Genomic DNA, 16,673 nt, shown 5'->3' with positions numbered 1-16,673 from the left:
AAGCCCAGCTTTGTGCCGCGTGTCTGCCTGTTGCCTGGTGCTGTAAAGCCCCAGCTGCCCCAGCCCCCGGCAAATCGCACCTTGCCATCTGGGGCCCCCAGGCGAGAAAGTGCTAAGCTGCAGCCATCCACCCCACCTGCCACAGCTGTCCCTGGAGATTCAGCTGGGCCAGGATAAGCCACATACCTTCCCACTCTATATTTTTTTAACAAAGATGTTTGTCAGACAAGCTTAGTCCCAGCCCCAATGCAAGTTCCCAAGCAAGGCCCCTACTTTTCTTTTTTTTGCCAAAAAAATCATAAAAAGAGCCTTAAAATTCAGGGGGTCACCAAGGTTATATCAACTAGAGACCATTGGGGTTATGCCAGCTGCAGTCTGTTGGAGCTCTGTGCTAAGGATTCTGAGGCTACATCTGGGCCCAGTGACAAATATGATTGTTTGGGAATAGATTGAAATGTCACATATGCTACATATCTGCTGTTCCTGCATGTATCAGTCAGCTTTCACTAGGTAAGGCTGCAGTGACAAGCAGCCCCCAACTCTCAATGCCTGACAACAACAGAGGACTGTTTCTTGCTTCTACTTGTGTTGGCTGCTAGTTGGTTGTCTGCAGCTCTGCTTCCTCATTCTAGAGCCCAGGTGGCAGGAACAGCCCTAGTTTGGGAAATGTCACTGCCCTAGCACAAGGAGAGGAGAGAGTGGACAGACATACACAGTGGATCTTATGGCTTCAGCTCTATACTGGCATACATTACTTCTGCTCATATTTCATTGACCAAAGCAAGTCATATGACCAAGTCTGATACCGAGCAGGGAAGTATATTCCTTCTACAGAGAGGGACCAGAAGTCACACAGCAATAGCTCAGGATGCAAAATCCTCTTACTAAGAAGGGGAAGCAATAATACAATCTACCTCCTTGTCTCGAGTCACCTAATCCAACTCCTCTTTGACAGATGGGGGGACTGAGGGTCAGAGAAATGAAGAGATGAGCAGGGGCATCCATAGCACAAAAGGAGGACAAATCCTGAAATCACTGATATGTCTTCCTGTCTGGGAAATAGAGACACATGCAGAGACTCAGATGCATGCATGCGCACACGCACACACATTTATTTACTCACATGCATACCCAACTCACACCAATGCGCTCACAAATGCAGCCTCCCTCTCCCAGGCCCTGCTCTTTGGTGGAAATAAGAAAACCACAGATGACCTCCCCCCCAGAGGCTAAGGGCCCCCACTGCCAGACCAAAGGCAATCAGAGTGGGCATCAGAAGGTGGCAATGTTGGAGCTAAGGACTCCTGGCTACAGGATACTAATGATGGGTGTGTGCCCCCTGCCTAGGGCCCAGATTTCGGCTACGTGACCCGGGAACCCCTCTTTGAGCCTGTCACCAGCCTTGATTCCTTTGGGAACCTGGAAGTCAGCCCCCCAGTGACCGTCAATGGCAAGACATACCCCTTGGGCCGGATCCTCATCGGGAGCAGCTTTCCTCTGTAAGAGAAGCCAGGGCTGGGCTGGGGGCAGCGAGGCGGGGAGGTTACTCGGTCTCTTTAGGGGTGGCCTGAGCTGCTCATACATGGAGCAAATATCTGGTAACATTAACCCCTCCATTGACTCTCTGATAAGATACAGACATTCATGGTAAGCAAACCAAGTTAGCCTATACATCTTAGCATAAATTAGGATCAAGTACAAAACTAAATTAAAAACTCTCTTCTCCAAATGGGAGGGTATATGATGAGATTATAGACCTGGTAAGGAAGGGATGGAGGAGTGCAGAGAAGGAATACTGAAGGAGGATGAGTGGGAGCACACCAACAAGTCCTTGAGGGTGCCCGTACACAAAAGTCATGAGAAAACATGGCTCTGCCCCAAAGCATGAGTCCCTGGCTCCATGGCCTGTCCACAACACCCTCATTCCATGCCCAAATGACCCACCAATCAATGAAAAGGCAGAGTCTTTTTTGGTCAAGGCAGTTGCTGGGGAGATAGTGAGTACTGTGGGTCCTCATTTCACAAAAGGGCAGCCAGGAACCTGCACGTATGGGACCAGCCAGGATTTGGGCACCAAGTCCCTCTGAGCTACACGGGATACTATACCTTCTTCATGAAGGCCACTGGCACTGTCAGTGACCAGTTGCCCACCTTTATGTCCTCCTCCCTCCACTCAATAGCCACTCATCCATTCAACAGGTATTCCCCAAGCACCAGCCAAGTGCCAAGACCTCTGTCAAGCATGAGGTTCCGAACATGAAACCCAGCCCCCACCTTCAAGGAAATGCTAATAACAGATACAAAACAGGGGCTGTACAGTGATATAAAGAATGATGGGGAGCTGGAGAACCCAAGGAGGGGTCCCTAAACCCCATGAGGATTTCAGGGAGGGCTTTTAGAGACAGATATATATTGAGGGCCTTCTCGGTACCAGGCATCCTTCTAGGCTCTTGGGATACAGCAGTCAGCTAAACACATAAAGTTCGAGTTCTCAGGGAGTTTTGATTAGGGTTCAGGAAGTACAGAAAATAAACATGAAAGCAGGAAAATAAATAAGGTACTTTTGGGTGCTCATAAGTACAATAAAAAAGATAAGATTATGTGATAAAGAATGATGGGGCAAAGCTACTTTCATTTTTGTGGTTTTGAGAAAGTAACTTGGAATTGAGGGCTGGGTGATGAGAAAGAGGCAGCCATGGGGAGATGATCAGAGGGAAAGAACATTCCAAATAGAAGGAACAGCAAGGACAAAGCCTTGAGGTGGTAACGAGCTTAATAGGTAGCTGGAGCAGACAGAACAAGGAGGAGAAAATGGACATGAGGAAGGAGAGTCAGGCAGGAACCAGATCAGAGAGTAGTTTGTTGTCCACTATAGGGATCTTTGGTTATATTCTAAGGGTAATGGGGAGATTGAAGACCCCCAGAGAGTCTGGAAGTCAGGAAGGGCTTCCTGGAAGCGGTGTTACTTGAATGAATTAAGTAGAAATTAATACAGCAATGAGACACAAGCGCTAGGGAAGATTTTGAAACTTTGCCTGTGCCCTAGCCCCCTCCAGCAGTCCACGCAGGACCCCTAAGCACAAAAGCTGCCTCCTCACACCCACTGACACCATCAGGGACTGAAGGCTGGGCTGCAGGCCCTTTGTACAGGCCCTGGCTACAGCTAATGCCCCCTTCTTTCCCCTTCAGCTCAAACGCCTTCCTGCCTGTGCCAGGGTCTCAGCCTTGCAGCTCAGCCTCCTTCCCATGACTTCGCTGCTGATGCCACCCTGGGTTCAGGCTGGGTTCCAGAGGCCACAGGCCTCTAGTAAGACAGGCATGGTGAGCAACCTTCTGAAAAGCTGCCTCCTCCCTAACCCTGCCCCAGGTCCGGCGGTCGGAGGATGACCAAGGTGGTGCGGGACTTCCTGCAGGCCCAGCAGGTGCAGGCGCCCGTAGAGCTCTACTCAGACTGGCTGACCGTGGGCCATGTGGACGAGTTCATGACCTTCATCCCCATCCCGGGCACAAAGGTGAGCTGGCACCTGAGGCTGGAGTGAACAGGATAGTGGAGAACCCCTGTCCTATCTTGTCGGCAGAAGGTGGGATCCAGAGGAAGTGGAAGAAGGAAGTAGGCTCAAGCTGGTTTGTATGTTGCTGTAGCAGGTGAGTTTTTAACCCAGTATATCCAAAATATTAGCATTTCAACATGTAACCAATATAAAAGTTATCAATGATTGGCGTGGACTCCGGCCGGCAGTGTCTGCGGCATTGCGGATGAAGGTGAATAAATTCACACAGACTGTACGAACCCTGTGGAGAAAAGGGACAGAGTGGCCACTCTCTAAGTGAGAGAGCGCCCCGATCCTTGCCTGGACAGGCTTTTATTGCTTTCTCGGCGGATTACATCCAAGAGAGTCATAAATAATTATGCTAAAGTTGCTTTAAATGATGGTTGCTTAAAGATAACAAAGAAAAAGATATGCGTGCAGGGGGACAACAAGGATGGGCAAGCTGGCCACATCCTGTCCTTAAAACAGCTCAGGAAAGACCTTAAGAAGTTCCTTCAAGGTTGTACACTAAATATCTGTTGTTTTCAGCTCAGGGTGAGGGAGTTTTAGCAAAAGCAAGCTTTTAAGCAGTCTAGATGCAGTGCAGGCCTGGTTCCCACGGGAAAGCCGATCTGCGGGCCTGGCTCCCGTGTGCCACCTCGCGCCTGTCGGTTTTCCAAAGCAGGGCTAAGCTACATTTGCCATTGCCATGCGGACCGGTTCCCTATAAAGCATAGATTTTGTATTCATTTTTTTGTTTGTTTGTTTGTTAGTCTTTAAAATCTGGTGTGTACCTTCCTCTTAACAGCATATCTCAGTTCAGACTAGGCACAGTTCAAATGTCCAATAACCACACAGGCTAGTGCTACGGTGTCGGCCGTAATGCCGTAGGGAGCATGGGGCGTGGGCCTGGGCCTCTGACAGAGGTTCTTTCATTTTCTGAAGTGAGAGGAATGGCTGCAACTTCATACCCTGGAAGTTTTGTGCAAATGGCCTAGCCTCTTGGCAACATGAAGAAGCTCTGCCCCTCTGTCCAAGGCCACCTTTGGCTCTGAGCTTTGACACAGTGGCACTGGAGGTGGAGGAATTTCGATAGCAGGAAGGGCCAGAAGTGTTCCTCTCAAAGGGGAAAACCCAGCCCTGCAGCCTCTGCCACTCGCAGGCTGGGGAGGCTGAGACACACGCAGAAAGGACTCTGGGCCCTCAGGGCAGGGCTCCCTCATGCTCCTTGGTCACTTCCCCTCCGTGGACACTGTCCCCCTGGACGATCTCTTACAGCAATTTCGGATGCTCATGGCCAGCACCTCAGCCTGCTACAAGCTCTTCCGAGAGAAACAGAAGGAGGGCCATGGCGAGGCCATCATGTTTAAAGGTGAGTGCCCACAGGGGCCTGGCAGGGAGCTGAGCCCCCAGAGAGAACCTCAGGAGGATGGCGCCCAGGACCTCTTTGTCCCTAAGCACCCAGCTCCACCTGTGTAGGCATCTGGTCCACTCCAGGGCTGTCACCATGGTGGGAAGCAGCCCTGGCTTCCAGTGACCCTTGCTGTGGCCTGCTGGACCATGGAGCTGCCTTCTGCTCCTTATTACCATCAACAGTGCCACATGCTTCTTCAGGACCCAGAGTATACTTTAAATGGTTCAAAAGTGATATACAATCTGCATTTGAGGAGCTTGTGTTTTGGAAAGGGAGAAAGAGAGCATAATGCCTTTGAGGGACAGGAAGAAAAGTGGGAGTCAACAGGCATGATGTACAGCCAGACCCCATCCCTGTCAGTCTCAGAGGGAGAAATTACAGTACCTGCATCATTGAGACAGCCACGTAATTGGGACAGACATAGACGGGGATGAGTTTTGCTCTTAAATTAATCATGGAAAGAAGGAAAGCTGATCAGGCGGAGACAGTGAGCCGGGTTAGACGGGCCATGACAGCTTCTTCTGTTTTTCTTAAATTACTTTTGTCGCTTTCAGGTTGGTTCCTCCAGTCTACCTACATCCAAAAGTCTGCATCCCTCAGGCTGGCTGATACTTACACACATAACTGCCCTCCATGTCCAAAGGCAGTGTTGTCCAGGACAGACAAGAGCAGTCTAAGACCACTGTCTTTTTTAAATTTTCACTGACAGGAATTATTTGTCTTGGATTGGCAGGCATAAACCTTGACTTTCTGGGGGCTACTTTCTGTATTAAACATACCTCCAAAGCTTCCCATAGGATCTAAGAACCATTATCTTTGTACAAATTGGTCCAAGTGGTAATGTGGAAACTGCTCAGAAATAGGGTGGGAGCCCCAATCTCTCTGCCACTGGCAAGCTACAAAACTGGGAAGCACAATGGACCAGAGACTCTTCCTAGAGCAGGATGTGTCACTGGCTTCATGACCTTGGACAAGTCATGTAACTTCTCTGTGCCTCAGTTTCCTCATCTTTAATTCTAACAGCCACCTCATAGAAATGTGGGGAAGATTACTGAGCCAATCCATGTAAAATGACTGGAAGTGTCTGCTGCATAGCAGGTGCTCCATGAGCATTAGGTATTCGTCATGAGGGCAGAAGCCACCTGGGCCATCACGGTGGACTAGGAGACAGATGCCGAAAAGCCGGCACAGACCAGGGCAGGGGCCAAGCATGAGGCAGGTCTGGAAAGCAGGAAGGTGACACCTCTGGGTATCCTGCTTCTGCCATACTCACCCTGGAGGGCTGCTTGTCCTCAGAAGTAGGCCCCAGGTGAAGGACTCAGGTGGCTAATTGTGCCACCACACCCTCTGGCCAGGGAGAAGGCAGCCGCCAACCCCTTCCTTCCGTGGCCCAGGCAACATGGCCAACCCTGGGGAAAGGAGGATGTGCTGCCTTCTCCAGGCAGAGGGGACCTCATTTCCCCCTGGGATAGCCCTCCTGTGCTCAGCCTGTTCCCAGCCCCGTCTCCCTCACCCTAGCGGTAAGCCCAGAAGCTGGCCTACCTAAGGCTAAACTGTCCCCTGTCCTCTCACCCCCACAGGCTTGGGTGGGATGAGCAGCAAGAGAATCACCATCAACAAGATTCTGTCCAATGAGAGCCTCGTGCAGGAGAACCAGTACTTTCAGGTGAGGGTGGGGCTTTTGTTACTATTAATTCAGAACATGGTCACCCCTGTTCTCACCTCATGGGGTGGACTGCAGGGTCAGTGAGATACTGTGTCGCCAGCACTCAGCACTGGGTCTGATGCATTTACCGAGCACTTACGAGTCCTTGTTGCTGTGGTCTCCTCCCTCGCCCTCTTCATTACTGCTGTTACTGAGGCCTGGTGGGAGGGGCACTGGGGAGGGCAGGGACCCTGGGTCTGATGCTACACACAGGAGTGCAGTTGACAAAGTTGGCAGGGATGTCCTCTCACTTTCCTGCTCTCCCTTCCTCCCCCCATGACCAGCGCTGCCTGGACTGGAACCGTGACATCCTCAAGAAGGAGCTGGGGCTGACGGAGCAGGACATCATCGATCTGCCCGCTCTGTTCAAGATGGATGAGGACCGCCAGGCCAGAGCCTACTTCCCAAACATGGTGAGGCACTAGGACCCCAAACCCCATCTGGGCCCATCAGGAGGCAGCCCAGAAGGACCTCCAGGCTGATGCCGTTCAATTGGAAAGCCCAGGTCCCAGTCCTGGCTGAGCTGCTGTGTGGCCTCCCCCACCCACCCCAGGCACTTGCCCTCTCTGGGCCTCATTCCCTCTGAGGGAGACATGCTTGTATTAGCTGCCTCACTGGGCTCCTGGGAAGCTTTACCTTAAACAGATAGGAAAGGGCTGTGTAAGTTAAAAAGGCCTTTATGGACAGGGGATGGACAAGGAGATTCTTGTTACAGAGGAGAGTCCTCTATGAAATAGATTAGAACACACACAGAGATACATGCACATGTGCACATGCATACATGTGTGTGCGTGCAAATGCACGTGTGTGTGCATGCAAACGCACGTGTGTGTGTGTGCATGCACGCACTGGTGGGTACATATTATAGCTGTGTGCACAGGCATGCACATACACATACACACAGAAGAAGGTTGTCTGCTTTTCCACTTCAGCTCTGCCATGTATAAACTGCTTAGCCCCCTCTGTGCCTCAGTTTTCTCATCTGTAAAGTGGGGATAAATCACAGTGCCTACTTCATAGAGTTGTTGGGAGGGTGCAATGAGCTTAGAACAGGGCCAGGTGCATAGTAAGTGCTCACTAAACAGGAGCTGGTGGTGCCCTGCTCTCCATCACAGGTGAACATGATTGTGCTTGACAAGGACCTGGGCATCCCCAAGCCGTTCGGGCCCCATGTGGAGGAGGTGTGCTGCCTGGAGACCCACGTGCGCTCCCTGCTGGAGCCCCTGGGCCTCTGCTGCACCTTCATCGATGACATTTCTGCTTACCACAAGTTTCTGGGAGAAATCCACTGTGGCACCAACGTTCGCAGGAAGCCCTTTACCTTCAAATGGTGGCATATGGTGCCCTGACCTGCAGGGGGCTATTATGGGCCGGTCTCAGCCTACCAATAACCAGCATTGTGGCTGGACCAGCCCTGTGGTTCTTAAGATTGCAAGAAGCCCTTCAGCAATAACCGTCAAGAAACTTTGAAAAAAACAAAAAAAAAACAAAACAGTTGATTACTTACGGGATCTGGAAATTACAAAGCACACCTGGGGCCACACAGCAAGGTCATGGATAGAGAGAGAACGCATGGGCCTGGAGTTCTGCTTTTATTGGGGTCAAGGGTGGGAGCCTAGAGTTTCCTGGGCTTACTCTTTATTGGCAAATTTAAAACATAAGAGAGGGATTTTAAAGCACAGAAGAGGAAAAACAAGCTGCCCAAATGGTCAGTTATCAAACTCAATCAAGATCTCTAAAACAAAGGAGCCCTCCGGGAAGGGGTCAGGTATGTGGCTATCAATGAGGTTATTTGAGATAGCCATCTTTGAAGTGGGTGCTTCAGCCAGGTACATGCATTATAAAAAATAGAGAACCCAACTCTCAGGGCTACATCATAGGGAACTTGGCACCTTACTCCCTTTTTGAGTTCTCCCCGAGGCCTTCCCCCAGACAGCTACACTGGGAGATCTTCAAGAATTGAGGAGGGATTTGTGATATCTGTGCCTTGCCTTCCCTCGGAAGACCCTCAGTGTCCACTGAAATCACCCCCAGTGAGCCTGAACTCTGTCCTTCCAGAAAAGTAGCTGGGCATTTGGTCAGTATCATTACAGCCTGGACAGGAAAAACAAAACAAAACCTCACATACCCAAATCATTCCCCAAAGAAGCCTTAGTCTCTTGTCCAAGATTGAATGGAAGTGAAGGGAGGGAGGTTCTGGGCTCACCGGTTCTCCTGGTAGCCATGCCCTGAAGGTCAAGGAAGATCACGTGGAAAGGGACCCTGGGACCCTGATGTACCTTGAACTGCCATCATCATTTCAGACTCCCTTCCTTTGGGGTTCCAGGTGGTAGCCCATTATTCACTCTTTACAGCCTCTCCCAGGGCCCCCCTTGACTTTCTCTCTGCAGTGTAGACACCATTGCCTAGCCTCCCTATTCCCTGAGGGTCCAATAATGTTGCCTAGAACCTTCCCTGGAGGCAGATTTTATCAGAGCAGCCTTCCCCATTTTTGAGATCCCCCTTATGCCTCATCTTTCTCATGGACACAGGTTCTCCCAGATGCTTGGGGGATTCTCCCCAGACCGGAATCCTCGTGACCTGAGAGTTCAGTGTGCAAAGAGGCCCTGGGCTCAGCCATACCCATCTTCTCTTGCCTGGTTCTCAATTCTAGGGCCAGTCCCTGAGCTCTCTGCTCTCACAGCGCCTCTACTTCCTATTCCTGTTACCAGCCCCTTGGGCAGCTAGACCACGATTCCTTCATCACTCAGATCCTCCCCCAGGATATAATAAAGACTTCCTCCCCAGACATCAGACCCCACACAAAAGGACCCTGGCCTAGCCTCCAGCCAGAACAGCCAATTCTGTGCTAGCTGCTGCCCTTAAGGATGGATTGATTAGCCCATGGAAATTCACCAGTGCATCTGCTGAAGACCCTCTCCCTTGAACATCACCAACTGAAAGGCTCAACTTCAACCAAAAAAAGTTCCTTCCTGGCCAGTTGATATCCAGAGAATAAATGAATTCTAATTCCACATTGAAGGTGAAAATGAACCAATTTATAACCAGTGAAAAGATTATAAATTTATATTCTTGGGAGAAAGGGATTTTCTTCCCAGATTATTTCGTTCAGTCATTCAGTAGATGTTTGTTGTGTGCTTAGTAAGTGCCAGGCACAGTGCTGGCTTCTGAAGATACAGTGATTAGTAGCAAGCTGGACGCGAGGTCCCTGCCTCATGGAGCCAGTCAGTTCCCAACATGCCGCGCCCACATTTAAATGGCCAGCATGTGCCTTTTCAACTTTAGAAGTGCCAGGCTGCTGTAGTCAGTCAGAAAACGCACGGGTCACAGAGCTTTCTGCAAGTCACTGTCTCAGTGAAATGGGAGGCAGGGGTTCTTCATTAAACAGACCTCCCTCCCATCCAGCTGGGCCAGGGCCACCCAACAGATCAGCCCCAGAGCCTTCAGAAGCTGTTGTGCGCCCTGTGGGGACAGTGGCCCCTGCCTTAGGGGGACAGAGCCCCAGATCTTCTCTCCAACCCCAGAACTGGAGACACCAAGTGCCTATTTTCTGCAGAATTGAGAGTTGTGTGTGTGTGTGTGTGGTTAACGTGGCTTTTCAGGCTTCCTTTTATTCTTTGCTAGTCCATCTTAAGGGGAAGTGCGCGCCTCCCATGTGGAGACAGTGTGTGTTTATAGATTTTTCTAAAGCTCTCCCCATCGATAAGTCAGTGACTCCTGATGACTCAGGAACTCTTAGGACTCAGACACCCAGTCCCATCTTGTTGGCCCACCTGTAAGACTACCCTCGGTGTGGACATCCCCTCCTCCAGCTCCGTGGACTCATCGCTCTCCCTCACTCCCCCACTTCCTATAACTGTAGGCCTAGAATACACTTCTGTGTTGCAAAACTCAACAAAGTTCCTGTTTCAATCTTTATTTTGAAATATGGACCTAAGAGGGCAGGGCTGTCGTGAAAATGGCACAGTTTCAGCTTTCTGGCCAAGAGGTAATAAATGCAGATCAAAGATGTGGGGGGAAGAGCCTGCTACAACAGCAATAACAATAAACAGTCAGAGGGGAAGCCATGTGGCTGTTGGTGTGATGTTCATTGCCGCTTCGTGGACACAGCGAGAGTGATGCAGACCACACACGGGCCCTCTTGGGGCACAGGGCCGGGGCTCCCAGCAAGGGTAATCAAGGATTGGGAATTCCCTATATGCTCAGTGGATGTGTACTATGTGGCCACCACCCTAGGTCAAGACCAATACCCACAATAAGGTCTGACTGTGTTTTTGAGGAATTTCCCAGAAGCAGACCCTGAGATGAGCATTTGAGACCAGTGATTTATTAAGGAAGGGCCTCTAGGAGCAACTGGGAAGGGAGGGAAGGGAGCAAGACAGAAAAAGAGAAGAAGCCAGACAAAAGTGTGATTTCAGCTGCGGCCTCAGCCTGCTCACTGGAGACCTCTGGAGCCTATGTGGCAGCTCAGAGTTCTTGCATCTGCAGATGGAGTTTTGTCCACCTGCACCAGTCAATCATTGGCTAGGAAAACTTGGCTCTCTGAATGGGCATGGGTAACCCAAAGGTAATTATCTAAAGAGGGTCACAGCTGTAGTTATTAGCAGCAAAGTCACAGGATCTGGGGATGAGCTCACAAAACCAGAAAGGGATCTGGGCAGTGCACCAAATGTATCCACTGCTCTGGGTAATACCAGGTCCTCATAACATGGCATTGTTACACAGAGGTGTTTGTGATTTGACCCATGGTATAAAAATCCATACAACATAGCCATAACATAACAGGAGCTTTGTGAGCAAACTTCTGGGGCCCTGAAATAGAGCCACCTGTTCACTTGCTGAGCCTAAAAGCCACTTCCAAGCTCTTTGGGATACACCTGGCGGCTTCTTACCCCTTACACCCAACTTGACCTTCTGGATTGATGTTTTGGAGCAGCCATTTCAAGGGGCCATTGCAAAACAAAAATCACTAGTTCTCTTGCTCCCAGACTTAACTCACAGGCCCAGCACTCTGAGGTCACTCTTCTCTTTTATACCCAACTAATGTGTCCCAAGCCACAGCGAGGCCAATCTTCAGTGGGGTTTCCTGACCCACCTTTTTCTGAGACTCCCCGAGGGATGCTGGTGGGTTAGATCCATCCTGGCGGTGTTTTCACATTTGGCCACTCACTCACCTCAGAATAGGTGGAAGCCGCCCACAGGCTTCTAGAATAGTAGTTCTACTAGAAATACAGTGCAAGACATGTAGGTCATTTTAAATTTCCTAGTAGCCACATTTAAAAAAATAAAAAACTGGTGAGGTTAATTTTAATACTATGTTTTATTTAAACTAATATATCCAGATTATTATCATTTCAACATGTAATAAAGCTTTTTAAATATTTTTTAATCCTCACCTGACGATACGTTTATTGATTTTAGAGTGAGAGGAAGGGGATCAGAGAGAGAGAGAAGGATCAATGTGAGAGAGAAACATCGACTGATTGACTTCTTATACACACCCCACCTGGGGATCAAACCCACAACCTAGGTATATGCCCTGAATGGGGATTGAACCCATAACCTTTTGGTGTATGGGGACAATGCTCCAACCAATTGAGCCACCTGTCCAGGGAAAACTTTAAGTATTAACAAAATGTTTTACATTTTTTGGTAGTAAGTCTTTGAAAGCTGATGTATATTTTATACTTACATCACATCTCTATTCAGACCAGTCAGATTTTAAGTGATCCATTGCCACAGGTGGCTACCATATTGGAAGGTATAGTTCTGGAAGCTTCTCTGCTAGGCTGAGCCCCAGTTGTAGAAATAGGCACATTTCTTAAAGCCCCAGAGTCCAGCTAGTCTGGCTGCGATGAAATGACCAAAAACGTTTCTCAGCATAATACCAAAAAGAGAAGTATAAAATAAACACTGGTCCTTTCTGCCCTGGGATGCAGAGCCTTGCCCCTCCAGAAGGTCCTCTTGCCTGAACCATAGGGGCCACTATGTTACCGGGTCTGGCTTCCTTCTCAGCAAGGGGAGTGCCTTTGGTCAGGTCAAAATGGAAAGCCCACCAGCCCATGGAAAGGAATAACATAACTCCCTCACCTCTAGCCTCCTCCCCTTCACCATTCCCTTGGGACACAATTTGATTCTGCATTTTAATGTAAGATATCATCTTGGGGTCCCAGGTGAGGGGAATTGAGTCCTCATTATCCCAGCCGCCTCATTCCAGATCTGAGCCATAACATGGCAAAGCCAAAAACCTGTGGAAGTAGGGTTCCGCACCCCCTCCGCCAACAAAAGAACTAGGGATGAATTCTGCCTCCCCAGAGGGACTTATCCAGGATCCTCACCCAAGTGGCATTAGGTCCAGGGGGCTAATGGAAATGTTATTTGTAACTAAATATAGTGAGAGACACCAAATGACAGCTTGTGGAATCTCTTCCAGCTAGACAACCAGAAGAAGGACACGGTTGGGCAGAAAGCTCAGCTCTGCAGCCTTGCGTCCAGCCTGGCTGATGGGAGAGGTTACCCAATGACCAGCTGGGCTCCTTTTCAGCCCTGATCTTGCAGAAAGCACAGGGCTGGTCTTCTGTAGTCAGTCACAAAGCAGACTGCCAAGTTCAGGTCAAACCTGCTTTGCCTCAACCCCTCATGCTCTGTAAACTGAGGTCCCCTTTATCACAGTCATGAGTATCCCGCAAGAAGACTCCCTAAGAACAGTCTCTGACCAAGTCCAGGGCCCTACTCACATGCTACTGAGCTACTGATGTATTGAAGAGATATGTTGAACCCTTAAGAGGAATGTTTTGTGTTCCTCCTGGTGACAATTTCTGGCGCATCGTTGGTGCTCAGCGAATATATTTTGGGTGAAAGAATGAAACACCTGTTCACCAAGGCAATAGAAGCAGGACTATCAGACCAACCAGATATGAAGTAATAATAACCATCATTTTTTAAACACTGACTACATGCCAGGCACCTGCCAGATTGAACTACATGAAATGCCATTTGGAAGGTCAAAATGGGCAATAGAGTGGATTAGCCAAATATTTTACATTCATCATCTCAACTAATTCTCACAACAAAGCTGTGAGGTTATATAATCCAAGCTTTACAGATGTGGAAACTGAGGCTCAAAGAGGAAGTGACCTGCTCAAGGTTACACAGAAGGAGGTATTGGATTCACACCCAGGTGGTCTGACTCCAGAACCCACCTGCTAAACCCCTGCTCCTGACAACCTCATCGTAGAAATAACTTCCTTACCCAAGTTTAATGTCACCATTCTTTTATTCGAAAATGTTGACTTTGCACCAGTCATTTTTTAACATATTAGATATCCTATTAGAATCTTACAATAAGAAAACCCCGCTACCTATAAGCAAGATGTCTGGAGATCACAGGGTCCCTATACACCCCTCAAAGTCAGCAGAGCCCAGAGAGAAATGGCCTGTACATAGCACAGTATGCGCTCTGGAGGCTTTAGCTCAGAGTAAGAGGACACCCCTGAATCATGAAAATCAAACAATATTCATTCATTTACCCATTCATTCTTTTTTTCCCATTAACATTCACTATAAGCACCTATTGTAGGTAAAACTAGGGAGATCATGTAATTTTTCATCTAAACCACAGCGAAAGGGGAGACTACAAATAATTCCGCCAGGACAGCAGGTGAAAACCAGAAGCATGCTGGGCAAAGCAGGATGCCTGCTGTCCCTGGAACGAGACATGATCTCAGCCCCAAAGAAACTGACAGCTGAGTCAGGGAGACAGACAGGAGAGCAGAGGCAGGCTGATGGGGTAGGCACTTGACAAGTATTTGCTGAATGGAGAAATAAATAAGATACAAAAAAACTGTGGATTCGCGTGCACGCACACACACACAGAGTTATTTCCATCTGGAAGAGAGTGTTCATTTGGGCGAGGATGAGTGACTACTAAATAAATGTAGAGACGAATAACTGGGAGAGAAGGGAGAAAGGGCTGCCAACTTGAGTTCAGATACAGAGGAGGGGGGTTGTGACATGTTTGGGAAATGGTGATCATAGAGTGGCTGAGATACAGACTGAAGTCATGCTGGAAACACTAGGGTTCGAGCAATGGGAACCCCTAGAGGTCTGGAGCAACTGCAGTCACATGACCAATCCTGGATTTTAGAACGAGGACAATAACATATATTTCTGTATTGCTATTAAGCCTATAGGAAAAACATTTTTTTTAATGTACCTGAGGAATGATCAAACCATGGAATATCCCTACATTTACGTATTTTGCAGCACATAAAGTAAAATAGATTTGTGTGTACTGACAGGGGAAGAGCTCCAAGATAGAGCACTCAATGTTGGTATTTTTTAAAAGAAGAAGAGAAAAAGAGCCTCAAGCAAAGCCATGGATTTCTGAAGAAAAATACATAAGTATGAGCTCTGTCCAGAAAGTATCCAGCCACATACTATGAAAAATACAGACATTTACTGAAGAAGATATAAGATACAACAAGAAACACTGTACATAGCACAGTAGAGGCCTCCGTCCCCTTCAAAGTAGGCACCTTGGGATCTCACACAGTTCTCCCAATCACCATCAGCTGCCCCATTGTATTTTCTGAATCTCATCAAATCATCTGAAATCTATTCCCTTTCAAAGGTGATTTTAGTTTTGGGAAAAGGCAGAAGTCACAGGGGCCAAATCTGGGCTGTAGGGGGCTGAGTCACCTGGGTGATTTGATGTTTTGCCAAAACACTCTGCGTGAGATGTGATGTATGAGCAGCACATTGTCGTAATGAAGCTGCCAGTCACCAGCTGCCCATAGCTGCGGCCTTCTGAATCATCCAAATAGTTTCTACAGAGGGATGTTCAAGCTTAACGCAATATTTGATGCAGATTCGTTGCTCTACTCGTTCAGTCGTTTTGAGTGCGACAGTCACACAGTATACGTGGCCACTCAAGGGTGTCTACCGCCCCCACGGACTAGTACAGGCATGCACATTTAGTCACTCTCCGTGGCTGCCAGGTTACATCGATTCTGTGCAAACCATTCTCACTATATTACAAATGGCTGGACTTCTTCTGAACAGATCTCTGTATATACATGCAAAGAAGAAGATATAGAAACAATCTTTTGAAATTGACAATAGTAATCACTTCTGGGGAAGAAAGTGTGACTAAGGGGATTTAAGCTTTATCTACGTTGTTGGAAATTTTTACATGGTGAGAATTTAATTACATATGTATTTTTTAATAATTGTTTAAAGCTGTCTGAATCCCTTGGCATCTTATTTATGATGAAGTCTCCCTATCCTGATTAGCATAATCTCTTCCCTCTAATAACTCACAGTTCTTTTAACCTCTTTTCTTCCCCCAGCTGGGATTCCTTCTACTAGTTTAAGATTGATAGCTCCTCACAGATACTAATTCATTTACTTCCTTCCCAGTGAGGTGACTATGATTCTTTTTCCCCACTTTACACAAAAGGAAACTAATGCACAGAGAGGTTAGGTAACTTGCTCAAGGTCACACAGTAAATGGTATAATAGAATTTGAACTCCCAAAGGCCTGCACACTTTACCACTCTACCTCCCTGCCTTTCTAGAAGGTCAAGTTGCTTTTAACGTTCTGCAACCCTCTGACTTGTTTTGCTGCCTGTGAGCTGATATGTCGCCACTACAGATGAATGTTTACCACTATTCCTTAACTGCATTTCATTACACGGTTCTGTCTCTGATAGAAAGGGGTGCTCAAAATTCAGATTCAGCTGAAAAGGGACTTTTGTAATGGATTGGGTTCGCAAACCACACACCCATACACATCCGGAGGATCAAATTAACCGATAATCTGAGAATATGCTGATGATGTGGCAAGCATATGGGAGTGACCCTGAGGTTAGCAGGGCGGGTGAGTGTGTGTGTGTGTGTGTGTGTGTGCGCGCGCGCGCGCGTGTGTGCATGCTGCCATAGGGCCCAGCAACGTGACAGTCCCCTAAAGGCCTTGGGCCACTTGTTAAGTCCCAGCAGCTGACCTGACTTCAACTACATGAAA

At 48.3% G+C, this 16,673-nt stretch overlaps 1 protein-coding gene across 1 annotated transcript in view; it reads left to right on the top strand.

Annotated features, from left to right (window-relative positions):
• Positions 1-10,716, top strand: part of PADI2 (peptidyl arginine deiminase 2) — a 42,469-nt gene extending 31,753 nt beyond the window's left edge. The window contains exons 11-16 of the mRNA XM_090268669.1: positions 1,348-1,499; positions 3,368-3,512; positions 4,809-4,902; positions 6,525-6,610; positions 6,934-7,062; positions 7,765-10,716. Coding sequence (XP_090124795.1) covers positions 1,348-1,499; positions 3,368-3,512; positions 4,809-4,902; positions 6,525-6,610; positions 6,934-7,062; positions 7,765-7,998 — 840 coding nt within the window. The 3' untranslated portion in view covers positions 7,999-10,716. The remainder of the gene's footprint in view (positions 1-1,347; positions 1,500-3,367; positions 3,513-4,808; positions 4,903-6,524; positions 6,611-6,933; positions 7,063-7,764) is intronic.
• The last annotated feature ends 5,957 nt before the right edge of the window (positions 10,717-16,673 follow it).

The sequence above is a fragment of the Furipterus horrens genome, unplaced genomic scaffold (assembly GCF_987537825.1).
Source record: "Furipterus horrens unplaced genomic scaffold, mFurHor1.1.pri manual_scaffold_3, whole genome shotgun sequence".
NCBI lineage: Eukaryota > Metazoa > Chordata > Mammalia > Chiroptera > Furipteridae > Furipterus > Furipterus horrens.
Note: the sequence above shows the minus strand (reverse complement) of the source record. Positions and strands in the feature narration are given on the sequence as shown.